The sequence below is a fragment of the Triticum aestivum genome, chromosome 6B (assembly GCF_018294505.1).
Source record: "Triticum aestivum cultivar Chinese Spring chromosome 6B, IWGSC CS RefSeq v2.1, whole genome shotgun sequence".
In the NCBI taxonomy this organism is placed as follows: domain Eukaryota; kingdom Viridiplantae; phylum Streptophyta; class Magnoliopsida; order Poales; family Poaceae; genus Triticum; species Triticum aestivum.
Window position 1 is genome coordinate 227,538,160 of NC_057810.1, and position 14,181 is coordinate 227,552,340.

Below are 14,181 nucleotides of genomic sequence, written 5' to 3' on the forward strand. Positions count from 1 at the left end.
GTCTACCAAGGATAATCAACATATTATCGTCCTCGGGAATATCAAGAATAATAAAGTCCGTTAAGATAGTGACATTTGCAACCACAACAGGCACATCCTCACAAATATCGACAGGTATAGCAGTTGATTTATCACCCATTTGCAAAGATATTTCAGTAGGTGTCAACTTATTCAATTCAAGTCTATGGTATAAGGAGAGAGGCATAACACTAACACCGGCTCCAAGATCACATAAAGCAGTTTTAACATAGTTTCTTTTGATGGAGCATGGTATAGTTGGTACTCCTGGATCTCTTTTGATGGGGCGGTGGCGGACATGTCCGGCGGCGGGATGGACATGTCCGGCGGCGGGAGGAGGAAGAAGCTAGGGTTAGGGGTAGGATCTACCCTAAAAATGGAGAGGGGGGGCACTTATTTATAGGTAGAGGGAGCTAGGAAAGTCCAAATGAGGTACGGTTTTCGCCCACATGATCGTGATCCAACGATGGAGAGCATGGAGGGGGTTTAGATAGGTTAGTGGGCTGCGGTGAATGGGTGCTGGGCTGCAAAGAGAGAGGGGTTTCGGTTAACTCGGTTAACCGTTGGTGCTTCAAACAACCTCCAAATGGAACGAAATTTGACAGGCGGTCTACCAGTGATATACCAAGGCCACTTGAAAAATCTCGACCCATTCCGAGAACGTTTTTTGGTGGCTCACAAAACCAAGGACTGAGAGGTGTGACGGCCGCGTGAGAGTGTGGTTGGGCTCAGAACGGACAACGGAGAGAACCGGGGGAACCCGAGCGGATGCAAGTTTTAAAAAACATGCAGATGAAATGCACATGATGACATGGCAAAGTGTAACACGCAAGCAAATGACATGGCAACAACGACGAATAACTGGAAGATACCTGGCGCATCGGATTCGGGGCGTTACAACTCTCCTCCACTAACAAGAGATCTTGTCCCGAGATCTTAGGAATGAGACGGAAGAGAAAGCGGAAGAGGTGAAGTAAGAATGCGAGAGAGAAGATGAACAAAGTCCGAGAGCATTCGGGTAGAAAGATGAATGTTGAATATGACAAGAATCAAAAGCTCATGGAAAAAGATAGACTCTGAAACCACTCCGGTTAGAAGAAGATAGAAAAAGGAAAAAGAATGGAAAAAAATCGGCAGCACTCCGGCTAAACTGAAGGAATAGAACATGAACTTCACAAGATGGGATGACACTTGAGGAGATGAACAACACAATGCCTCCGGAAGAATTGAAAGAATGGAATGAAAAGAACGGATGAGAGAACAATAACTTCCACCACGAATGAATTTGATAACATCCTTAGAGGAAGGGTTTAACGGAGTTGTTGGAAAAATAACAACAAAAGAATAAGCTTGTTGTGGACTTATCAAAACATCTCAGAACTTGAGGTGAAATTATACCACAACCAATGTCTGAATAGCTGAGAAGAACGAACAAATGCAAAACTACACTTTAGAAGAAAACGGAGAATTATTTGCAGTTCGAGACGCGAGAAGAAAAGATACTTGAACTCTTCCAACAAAATCTTGGTGAACTCTTGAAGAATGAATTTAATCATGAAGAACCACCATGAAGAACTCTGGTGACAAAAGATTGATGAGATAGAATGAAGGATGAAAGAATAAGATTAGAGCCTTGCGGTGATTTAGATGGAGGTTCCGACAAAATGGCCTAGGAAATTTGAACTCCGGAAAAGAAAAGATGAAAACACTTGGAACTAGAATTTATTCATCAAGAACAAACTCCGAAGGAAGGGATTACTTGGCGACGATGCAACTTATTCCCCTTGAAAATAATTGTGGATTATATGGCGCAACCTTGAGGAAGGTCTTCAACAAACCACCGGTAGGATTGGAAAGAACGAATGAATTGATATGACGAAAAAGGGAGAGGAATGCTGAAGGAACCACCGTATGAATTCGAAAATGACTGACGAAAGGGAATGAATCACCGGGAAGAATTAGAAGAACCAATATGCTCGAGGGGATTTAGATGCAAAAGAACAAAAAGATCACAAGTTGATTAAAGAGTACTTGATAGATGCGCCAGGGTAATTGGATAACGGTAGCTGAAATGTGAGGACGAATAATTCTTCTGGAATGATGGCCTCCGGTGAAACGAAACAGAAATTAACTCTTGACATACTCCGGATGGGTAAGAAATAATAACCGACAAACATAATAATTTGAGAGGATAACATGAAACTAGAACCATGAATCTTCGAGAGAACGGACAAGATTTAAGAGAAACTCTTCTTCGATCTTCAAATGACGACGAGAAACACCACCAAAATTACTGAGATACTCCAGGAGAATGAAAAGAGGAAGGGTTGAACCAGAAAAGAATTTGAACGCGATCTTGAAGAAGGCATGTGACTGATGGAATCCATTCTTACATCACACTTTGAAAAGAATTGGGAATACCTCCGGAATAATTAGAAGAGTCAGGTAAGATCCTGGGAAAAGACCTGTGGGTTAGGGCCCACTAAAAAGAAAACACCGTTGAAAAAGGATTGTTGAAGAGATAGATGATGCACCGGAACAATTGAAATATTTGAATGAGGTGACAACCTTGAATTAATTGGAACACAGTGAATCTCCTGAGATGTCTTGAGCACTCCGGAAGGATAAACTGGCGAGAGGCGAACGAGCAGGGGAAACACTTGATCCAAGGAAAAGAATATGATCAACCCCAAAAAACTTGAATTGAATCCACCGGAAATAAAAAGAGATAAAGAATGTCAAACGAGACGAGAAATAGACTCAGGCTCCGGGAATAAGAGGCTGGGAGGGCGGGAAAAACAAAGGCAACTTGGAAGGGGAAATCAATAAATAACTTGAAGAGAAGACACCGGTTGAAATAATTGAGGAAAGAATGCAAAGACTTTGCACGAGTAGGATGGGTACTCGATTAGGGACTCCGACTCCGAGAAGAAAAAGGGTGGGCGGGTGGTAAAAAGAAAACAAATGAGGATTGAACTTGGCAAAGGTGAAAAGTCTCGAGTCAACTTGACGAGAAATGCACCGGATGAAAAGAGCTGAGAACCAGCGATCGGAAAACTAACTGCATGATCCTAAAGAAAATTTGAATGGGAAAAGAAGTAATTCAAAACACCTACGTCAAGATTCCTCACCAGAGCGACGAAGGGGCTGAGGAGTAAAAAGAATTCCTACTCTCTGATATAACTAGACTCTGAAAAACAGTTTTCTTCTAGACTCGATAACGGCCAACTACGATAAATCAAGGGGGCTCCTATGGTCGGTCGAGGCTCTGATACCAACTTGTCATGCCCAATATGCGACCCTATCCTAAAGGAACTCGAAGGTCCCACGAAGGATAGAAGCGCATATTGGAGATGCTTTTGCAAGGTGGATATCATTACATTGTACCATTACATAATAGTTGGGGATACATACAAGAGGCATACAATGCCACACAAATACAACATCATCATATACAAGATCAACATCCGACTACGGATGAAACACAAACAAAAACTCAAACGACATCCAGCCTGCTAGCCCAGGCTACCGACCAGGAACCTATCCCCTGAACGACAAAGCAGAAGAACTCAAAACAAGCAAGCATCGCTCTCGTGTCATGATAATCGCATTAGTTGTACCTGCAACTGCTGTTGTAGTAATCTGTGAGCCACGAGGACTCAACAATCCCATTACCATGGGTAACAAGACTAGCAAAGCTTAATGGGTATGGAAAGGATAAGTGGTGAGATTGCAACATCGACTAAGCATATATGGTGGCTAACATATGCAAATAAGAGCGAGAAGAGAAGCAACGCAACGGTCGAGAAGTTAGAAGTGATCTTGAAACTACTTACATTCATACATAACCCAAACCATGTTCACTTCCCGGACTTCGCCGAAAAGAGACCATCACGGCTACGCACGCGGTTGATGCATTTTAATTAAGTCAAGTGTCAAGTTCTCTACAACCGGACATTAACAAATTCCCATCTGCCACATAACCGCGGGCACGGCTTTCAAAAGTTTATACCCTGTACGGGGTGTCCCAACTTAGCCCATTATAAGATCTCATGACCAATGAAGGATATTCCTTCTCCCGGGAAGACCCGATCAACCTCGGAATCTCGGTTACAAGACACTTCGACAATGGTAAAACAAGACCAGCAAGACCACCCGAATGTGCCGACAAATCCCGATAGGAGCTGCACATATCTCGTTCTCAGGGCACACTAGATGAGTCAAGCTACGAGTAAAACCAGCCCTCAAGTTTCCCCGAGGTGGCCCCGCAGGCTGCTCGATTCGGACCAACACTTAGAGAAGCACTGGCCCGGGGGGGGGGGGTTAAAATAAAGATGACCCTCGGGTTAATTACTCACAAGGGAAAGGTAATAGGTTGTTAGGCAAATGTAAAACCAAAGTTGGGCCTTGTTGGAGGAGTTTTATTCAAAACAAACTGTCAAGGGGTTCCCATACACCCGGCCGCGTAAAGAATGCAAAATCAAGGAACATAACACCAATATGATGGAAACTAGGGCAGCAAGAGTGGAACAAAACACCGGGCATAAGGCTGAGCCTTCCACCCTTTCCGAAGTATATAGATGCATTAAAGTAAATAAGAGATATTGTGATATCCCAACATAATCCTTTCCAACATGGAGCAAACTTCAACTTCACCTACAACTAACAACGCTATAAGAGGGGCTGAGCAAAAGCGGTAACATAGCCAAACAATGGTTTGCTAGGAAGGGTGAGAAGGTTAGAGGCTGACATGCCAATTTTGGGAGGCTTGATAAACAAGTGATAGGTAGCGCAGCATAGCGATAGAACGAATCAACTAGCATAACAATGATAGTAGTGAGATCCAGGGAAACGGTCATCTTGTCTGAAATCCCGCTAGGAAGAAGAACGAGTCCATGAAGAAGATGAACGGGCGAAGACGAACCAAGCGTAGTCGAACGAATCCTCACGATCGCAACGAAACAGGAACTATCGAGAAGAAGCACAACCGGAAAGAAGCAAACACCACGGTAAACACACAACACATAAACATGACATGATGCACAACCAAACATGATGCATTACAAATGCTATATGATGCTACTCATGGCAAGAGATGATGCATAGAAGAGCAACACATAAAAGCAAGTTTAAATGAGGCCGGAAACAACATATAACAAATCCGGTAAGTCCTCATATGCAAATTTCGAAATTGGTCCAGAACTGAATAAAATTTATGTTCAAGTTGTTAAGCAGCAAGTTAAGATGCACCAAGATGATCTACACAAAATTCTAGTCAAGTTCCATATAAAGTTCATTTAATTCGGAGTTACGGCTTAGAAGATATGAGCAAAACAAGTTAAACATGGCTTTGATGCAAAATGCATTCAAACATCAATAAAACACTCTCAATACATTGATTAAACATGATAAGATGAAACTACATGCAAAATCAAGCAAATTCCGTATAGAGCATGCTCAAAATGGAGCAACGGTGCCACACATACACTCCAAACAAGATATAACAACAATCTGCCCAAAACAGCAAGTAGGCACTTTGCAAACATCAAAATAACATGCTACAAGAACCAAAAGAGCACAAACTTGACATGCACTTCATGTACAGATAACATACTTCAAATATCAGTATTCATGTTCATAGGCATCAATATTAAAGCAATATGATCAATGCAAAATGCAACTTTATAACACATGAGCATATACATGAGCAAAGTTAATATGATGGCATGTTGGGGGCATGAAACAGAGATGTTATAGAAACTATATCTAGCAACCAAGGGCATGGAATCAAATTATACATAACAAAGAGCAAATAACATCATGACATCATATACATGTGGCTCATGGATTAGTAGGAAACAACATGGCAAGATTGAAGGTTGAAACAGTTTTAGCAAGTGTAAAACAACAATATTATGATAGCATGTTTGCAAGCATGGAACAGAGGCATATGACATTCAAAATTAGCAAACATGACATGTGAACAAATTACTCATAGCATACTTCAAATCATGTAATTGTAGCATCTCCAGAAGAGGCATAGAATAAATACTATCAAGCTCACAACATAGCATCATGAAGTTAACACGAATCTGGAATATTAAGCATGTTCATGGCAATGAAAACATATGCTACAGGAAATATATAGGGCATCAAAAGGCATGGCATGATAGAGCATAACATATACAATAAAACATCTCAACTAAGAATCTCCAGATTATGCGTGTATTAATTGGTAGAGTCAAGCAAACATGGCAACATGATATGACAGATTCAACATTCACAGAAAGTTAACAAGTAGCCCACTTCACAAGCTTAATGCACTCACTACAGAGCATATAAAAATACATGGATTGCACCCCTGTAAAGATGGCATAGATATGCTCCTAAAACATGTAGACATCATGCTCATAGGATGCACACACAAAATGCAACAAAAATGACAAATCAGCAAGTTACAACAGTTTTCAGTAGTTAACAGCAACATGCACTTTTGCAACAGGGATTAACATATCAAGATGCACCCTAACATGAATGCAAGGCACACCAACATGTAGAACATGAAGAGCAGAACATGTGCATATCAAGATCATCATCATAGGGTCAACAGGTACAGAGTTGTGGCACTCACAAGAGGCACACATGATGTTAACAATCAGCAGATTACAGTAGTTTATATCATTTAGTAGTTTTGCAACGAAGATTAAGGCATCAAGATGAATAGGAACATGAATGCAAACTAGACCATCATGAAGAGCACTCTGAGATGAACATTTTGACATATTATACACACAAATCGGAGCAGCGCACACAAAGTTACCATATGATGAAGATGCACACATGATGCTGATTTCCTGGGGACAGCCGATTTTTCACCTCGCAAAAAAAACTGGCAGGTCGGGGTTGGCTCCTTCTCTCGTACAGAACCGCTGCACGGAAGTCAACGCCGGCGGGGAGGGGGCGTGGGACTCCGGCGAGGCTCGGGACGACCGGGAATGGATAGATCAGGGCATGGGGAACCCATTCCCGATGATGAGGCGTCTTGGGTCGGCATGAGCGAGGAGATCGGGGCGGCCATGGTGCTCCTGTGAAGGTTCTAGGGAGAGCGAGAGAGAGCTCGTGGGTGAGAGAGCGAGAGAGCGAGAGAGAGCTCGTGGGTGAGAGAGAGAGAGAGCGAGCAGAACGGGAGGAGGAGAGGCGTGCGGGGCTAGCCTGGTTGGAGGTGGTCGCCGACGGCTGCAGGTCCAGCGAGGCCACGCCGGGGCGGCACGGGGCGACGAGGCTCAAGGTCAGGGGCTTCCTCCCTCGATCCAGAACAGGCAACGGAGGGCGGGCTGGATCCGGGTGCCTCGGGCTTGCGGGGGCGCGGATGGGGCGCCTTCGGGGCCGGGTTCGGCCGGGGCGGGCTCCGCGATGGGCTTCGCGGGCCGCGGCGGTGGGGAGGTGCGGGGGCCGGCGGGGACATGTGGCGTGTCACGATTCACTAGCGGGGCGGTGGCGGACAATCCGACGGCGGAGGGGAAGAAGACTAGGGTTAAGGGAGGTAAGGCGATCTACTCAAAAATTGGGAGAGGGGGGCACTTATTTATAGGTAGAAGGGAGCTAGGAAAGTCCCAAATGAGGTACGGTTTTCGGCCCACAAACGGTCGTAATCCAATGACGGAGAGCATGGAGGGGGTTTAGATGGGTTAGTGGGCTGTGGTGAATGGGTGCTGGGCTGCAAAGAGAGAGGGGTTTCGGTTAACTCGGTTAACCATTGGGGCTTCAAACGACCTCCAAATGGAACAGAATTTGATAGACGGTCTACTGGTGGTATACCAAGGCCATTTGACAAATCTCAACCCATTCCGAAAACGTTTTTCGGTGGCTCACAAAACCAAGGACTGAGAGGTGCGACGGGCGCGTGCGAGTGTGGTTGGGCTCAGAACGGACAATGGAGAGAACCGGGGGAACCCGAGTGGATGCAAGTTTTGAAAAACATGCAGATGAAATGCACATGATGACATGACAAAGTGCAACACGCAAGCAAATGACATGGCAACGACGACGAATAACTGGAAGACACCTGACGCATCAGATTCCGGGCGTTACAAATCTCCGTGGATTTTCAAGTCATTCCGAGAACTTTTGTTTCTGCACAAAAATAACAGCATGGCAGTTCTGCTAAAAACAGCGTCAGTCTGGGTTAGTTTCATTCAAATCATGCAAGTTAGAGTCCAAAACAAGGGCAAAAGTGTTTGTAAAAGTAGATACGTTGGAGACGTATCAGGGTGGACGAACAAATGTATTTGACCAAATTAGAAGCAATACATAGCAACAGGCTAGAAATAATATGCAATATGCAACGAACAAAGGTGTCTCATCGTAAGTGATTGATGCAGGATGCATAAGAGAGGTAGTTTCATGTAAGAACATGGTTAACACAGAGATGTAGTGTGTACCAAAAATAGGAAGGCGTGTCATATTCACAGGTATAATGTGTAAACTATGCAAATGCAATTTACCCTAATTAGAAGCATTACAAGCTAGACACCGTATGCAACATGAAACCACATATCACACTGCAAAGTTAGAGCAAGCACTTGTGATGGTGGTGTAGGGGAAGTGCGGTCTTCAAGTAAGAGTTACGTTCAATATCTTCATTTAGGCTTGCTGTTTCTTGAGAATCATGTGGAGAGGATGAAACTGCACTCTTTATAAGAGTAGCGCGTCTCATACTAACCCACGGGTGTGACTGTCTCATCATAAGCGATAGATGCAGGATACACAAGAACAATAGCTTGATGTAAGAACATGGTGTGATAGAAAGATGTAGTATGTACCAAAAACAGGAAGGCGTGTCATATTCACATGTATAATGTGTAAGCTAAGGAGATGCAATTTAAAAAATTAGGAGCAATACAAGCTAGGCACCATATGCGACATGCAACCAGATATCACACCGCCATGTTAGAGCAAGCACCTGGGGTTGTGGAGTAGGGGAGATGAGATTTGAAACTTGCACTGCAGTAGAAGTAGCAGGAGAATCTGCGGAGATCATCTATTTCGGTTGCTCCAGAGGACCACTATCATTCCGTGCCTTCATCCTTTTTGCCTTGTCAAGTAAACACACAAGAAAAAGGAATGAAATTCACACTTCAAATTTGTTGATGCATTATACTGACGAACACAACTTTTATGTATGACAACCACATTGTAGGAGGATGGAATCTATTATATATAAAAAGTACTTGACGGGTTAACCAGAAAAAGAAATTACTCTAGAAATTACCACAAAAATTAAAAACATCTAACCGTTAATTTAATATAGAAAATTATATAGCCATTAGATTAGATTTAACTCAATATTTACCCACCATTGCCATTATACTGGACCAGACCGTCCTTCTTCACGTCACTTTTTTCCTCTAAAAAATCCACCACGCATCAATCTAGGCTTTCCAGCCTTCCTACGATTTAGGGATGCAAAGAAAGAAAAGACCCAAGCAGAAGGCACATGTCGCCTCCACCGAGTTCGAGGTGGCCGGCTCGCACAACGCAGCGTGTCCAGGTAGGTAGGTTGATTACTTCTCTTGAACATCCAAGGCCATACATGCCCTTTTGTTTTTTCCCCATATATATCTTATGAAGACACTAATCTCACGATCAATTTTACCATCCATGTCATGTTCTTCACACCAATCTTACAATCAATCTCACGGTCCCAAAAACAAAACTCACAATAGGTTGGACTCATATCCATGACAAGCAACCTCCAGCTTTTTAACTTGCCGTCCTTACGGCTGATGTAGCTATTATTGCAAATCAATATACACCGTCATAATGGCTTTCCCTAAAAAAAAAGTAACTCTCACGAGCGAGTGTCCAAATCTCCTTGATTGATCGGCTCCATCGAGCAAGCAAACCACCTCCGGCAAGTACCATCTACAGAGATCATATAGAACTGACATAAAGTTTATTTATTTTTTTCTTAAAAACAATACTTTTGGGTATGAAAATACAACTTACATCTTCAATTCAAGGTATGACAACACAATGAAATAGCTTTTTAATCATGTCCCAAGTTCCCGTTGTGATTTTGTTGTCGTTATTGTAGATCAATTTCGCATCCTTGATTGCAATCTTATCATATTCATATTCTTAGAGTTCAATCTTTCTCAACAGAACATAATCAGCAGTACATCCGCGTCCTTAATTTAAGGTGTGACAACACAAACAAGTACTGCCTCTGTAATATAATACATTTTCTAAACTTGCCATATAAAACATCTTATATCAATGAACAGAGGCAATAGCCTTTAAGTTCAGATCAGACCCTAAGTTCACCTTGCGATTTTCAATTGTACATGAACTTGCCATCCTCAATTGCAATTTTATTCTTCAGAAAACATATGCTTTTATGGACTTGCATGTAACTACACGACTGAGGTAAAAGGTACTCACAATATTTGTGTTTTCAACTGAAGATTGGAACTTAACATCCACTGGTCTTGGAAGTTGATCTCCTTTCTACAACAAAGACAAAATTTTATAAGTAGAAAAAATATCCAAATCATAAATCTTCATAACCTTGAGCAGTACTACACAACGATTTTACAATATCTCATCTTCTCCATTGTGCAGGAAGAACCAAAGGAAATAAAAGGTGGGCCACATAGCAAAAATGTTAGAAATCTGCCAAGGTGGTTAAAAGTATCAAATATGTAATACAACAAGCTGATCCATTACTAACCATGAATCTTTAATAGGCGGTATTATAAGAAAAAGATTTAGCTTGGATTTGTGATTCAAGTAGGCACACTTGGGTTAGTGGTTTAAGCTTGGACCAGGAAAATATTTCAAATTATTTCTTACTGACAAGAAAATGAGAAAACATTCGATCATAGATGGAGATGTGCCAGACTGCACAAATATGCCAAAAGAAGAATCTCTGAACCACGTGCGTGAAGAAAATTGTACAGACTTATTTCTTTATGTGTATTATCATCCACTTATCTTTACTTACTACTTTGAATTCAACTGCTAAACTTCTCTTACATGGTGCACGACTGTAGTAAGGTGTACTGGAAACAATATTATAGATTGCTTCTGCTTTGAGCAACAATTGTGTTATCTATGTCTTCCATTGTTTCCAGGCTTACAAAAGTTTCTTCAATAACCCAGTGTATTTGATGTACAAATATCTGATCATACACAGTTTACCATCCGCAAATGGTTATCAAGCCCGTCCGCCTATGCAGTTCCATATGATCTGCAACTAATTTAAAGTGGTGTATTAAAATAAAAAAAACATGCTACATTTGGTCCTGACCGTAGCTATCAATTATTTCTTTGTCAAAACAACATGCGAACAAATTTCCATGTAGTATGGCTTAACCAAGACTGCAGCAAAATCAGGAGTACTAGCTAAAACACTCAGAATGGCAAGGGATAAACTTGAAAAGGTGGCTACCACAACGTGAGATTAAGACAACATGACATGCCATCTGCAACTGAAGTTGCAGCCTTGATTGTGAATGATACAACACAGAATAGAAAAGGGCGAGATATCATTGTTCAGTACAAAGACATGAGACCTATATCCGAGAACCATTCAAAATTCATGGCTATGCAGTATATATTATTATTCCCCTACGGAGAAGATGGGTAGAGACAAAATACACATTACACATTAAAAGAAGGTGCAAAGTGGAAGAGAAAGGATATAACAATGTTGGAATACTATGAGAATCATATACAACAACATACTAACCTGTCGAAACACTTGCTCGTGTGTGAAAAGCCTAAATTGCAGTTCATTGCCCTTGCATATATTTTGCTGTACCAATAGACTGGATCGAAAGACATCAAGGAAAACCTAAGAACGGAATTGTATGCTGACTTGCAAGACGCAATAGAAATACAACGGTTGACCACGTATTAAGGAGAATACTACTGCCATGTGCCATCCAGCTTGACAGATAGCCTAAGATACAAAGCACAAAACTACCAAGATGCTATGTAAATATATCAGTGGCTTGGATACACAGACCTATTTGTGACATTCACATGCAACGCAACTTGGCCGGAGATGCAATCTATCTATGCTACAGAAAGTAGGCCAAGCAACAGCAGAAAGATCTTATATTGTTGGTTTTCCTTTTTTTTGCAAGGAGAACGGTCTGATATTGTTGACCGAGTGTTCCACATAAAGCTCAAGGAGTTCATGAGAAACATAAGAGAAAGGGAATACTTAGAAAAAACACTTGCAAGTAATATCCTATTGACTTGATCACACCTGTTATTTTCTTTTATATAGCAAATGAACTAACAACAAGGATGATGCGGTCAAGAACATAGTCTACACAAAAATATTCTTAAGGTAGGAACTAAACACACACTTGTAGATGCTACTAGCATTTTTAGATAACCATAAGTACATGGAGCAAAACTGACTTTTCTATGCTAATAACATGATATGGCAGGACAGATATAATCTACTACTCCCAGAAGTATTCGAAATATGCATCAACATTCAATGGAAATAACTCAATATTATAATTTGTCGACAATATATATTATCAGATATTTTAAGCTTATCCTATTGTGCAATACGATAGTGACAGTATCCACAGATCGTTATAGCTAATATGCAAAATGTAATAGCACCTATTTCCATATCACTTATTAAAATTAATTCAATTTTTGGAAAATCTTAAAACTATAGCTAATCACAAATAAACTAATTACTTATTAATTTTGTTGAATCTGAACGAGGGCAGAGGGGCCTCTGCCGTTGCAAGTCCCAAGTACAGAAAAAGGTGGAGGGGGCATAAATAAATTTACATCTTTTCACTAACAAGCTGTACCTTAATGCACATTATATTGGTTTAGCCATACACATGCAGAGACAGGATAAGAAACAAGAAAAAGATATATGAGAAAGATAGGAAAAGGAAGAAGGGGGGACCTCTAGGTGGAAGAAAGAGTCGCCGAATTCAGGCTGCCACTGTCGAGGATGAAGAGGACCTACCGGGCTGCCTTGCTCGGGGACAACCACGATGCGAGGGAAAACAAAGCCGCCAGCATCCTCACAATCGATGTGGATCCAAGCTGGCTCCGGGAGATGAGATCCACGCCCACATCGCCTCCAAGGACGCTAACGACGACGACACATTCAAGATCGGCAAGCTCGCATCCTCCATGGCGCAGCTTCTCATCGAGCCCTACTACCCCTCCGTCGCTGTTGACCGGCCTGAGAGATCAAGGAGGCGTACAGCGAGCGAAACTAGGCTCGCCCCGTGGCCGCACCAGTGAGCCGAGCTGCAGCGGTGCGTGCAGGTGAGGACGAGCAAGGCCACGGCAGGGAATCAACAGGGGAATTGAGGTGTTGTTGGGAATCTTGAGCTCGAGTGGAAGCAATTTTGGTGGAGCGAGGGGACGGAAGGACATGAAAAGGGGATTAGTGAAGAGCTATGTTTTTGTTTCAGAATATTCAAGAGCTACGTGTGAGTGAGCTTCAGAAAAATGATCATGTTCGGCTTCCACCAGAAAAATGTGTGCAGTCTGTACATCTCCGTGATCCTGCTCGGCTTCCAGCAGAAGAAAAAAAAACATTGGTTTAAAGACAACTAAAAAAATTCCTACTAATCAGATTGTATACAGGTGGAGTGCACATACATGTGCTCAACCTAAGTTATATACTCATATAATGCTTTATGCTGTAAAATATTCTGAATATTACACGACCGTAGAAAAAAACTCGAACCAGTAATCATCATTGTTATTTGGACTATGCATACGAAAGTATCATTTTATGTCACCATCACAAACCATCAACACAGTCGTGCAGACGTATCCGGCAAACCCACGGCTACAACGAGGTGCCCCCAAAGAATTCAGTGATAAAGTTTGAGCTCAATATTTTCCCAAATATTGGACGATAATTCCACGTACCATCAAAACCATCAAATGGTAAAATCATGTTTATCACCAGCACTTGACGAGCATACGATAAAAGTATTGTATATCACTTTGTTAGTTATTTAAAAAAAATCACTATAGCTTGCACACATTCTTATTATAGGTGTCTAATTTTTGTACCCGGCTATTTGAGGATAAAATATGTGTGTTTGCAATCACATCAACAACATCCAGTATATCCATCGTCAGACCATAAGACGA

General features: G+C 41.8%; 1 protein-coding gene across 4 annotated transcripts; it reads right to left on the reverse strand.

Annotated features, from left to right (window-relative positions):
• Positions 1-9,636: 9,636 nt before the first annotated feature.
• On the reverse strand, positions 9,637-13,556 carry LOC123136693 (uncharacterized). 4 transcript variants are annotated; one of them, XR_006467225.1, is made up of 4 exons: positions 12,968-13,553; positions 11,771-11,849; positions 10,462-10,527; positions 9,637-9,961 (listed from the first exon to the last, which is right to left on the reverse strand). XR_006467225.1 is itself a non-coding variant. In XM_044556166.1 (4 exons), the coding sequence occupies exons 1-4, from the start codon at positions 13,084-13,086 to the stop codon at positions 9,869-9,871; spliced, it is 294 nt and encodes a 97-aa protein (XP_044412101.1). In that variant the 5' UTR covers positions 13,087-13,556; the 3' UTR covers positions 9,637-9,868. The 4 variants fall into 4 exon arrangements, 2 of the variants coding, with proteins under 2 accessions (XP_044412101.1, XP_044412100.1); XR_006467224.1 differs by having other exon boundaries at positions 9,637-9,942; positions 12,968-13,546; XM_044556166.1 differs by having other exon boundaries at positions 13,031-13,556.
• Between the last annotated feature and the right edge of the window lie 625 nt (positions 13,557-14,181).

Bases quoted from the DNA above. Each gene is read 5' to 3' on its own strand.
- LOC123136693 (XM_044556165.1), bottom strand. From the start codon at position 13,086: ATGCTGGCGGCTTTGTTTTCCCTCGCATCGTGGTTGTCCCCGAGCAAG. The intron at 10,528-11,770 runs GTTAGTATGTTG...TCTTTGTTGTAG, and splicing joins ACGAGCAAGTGTTTCGACAG to AAAGGAGATCAACTTCCAAG. The intron at 9,943-10,461 runs GTGAGTACCTTT...TGATCTCTGTAG, and splicing joins CAGTTGAAAACACAAATATT to ATGGTACTTGCCGGAGGTGG.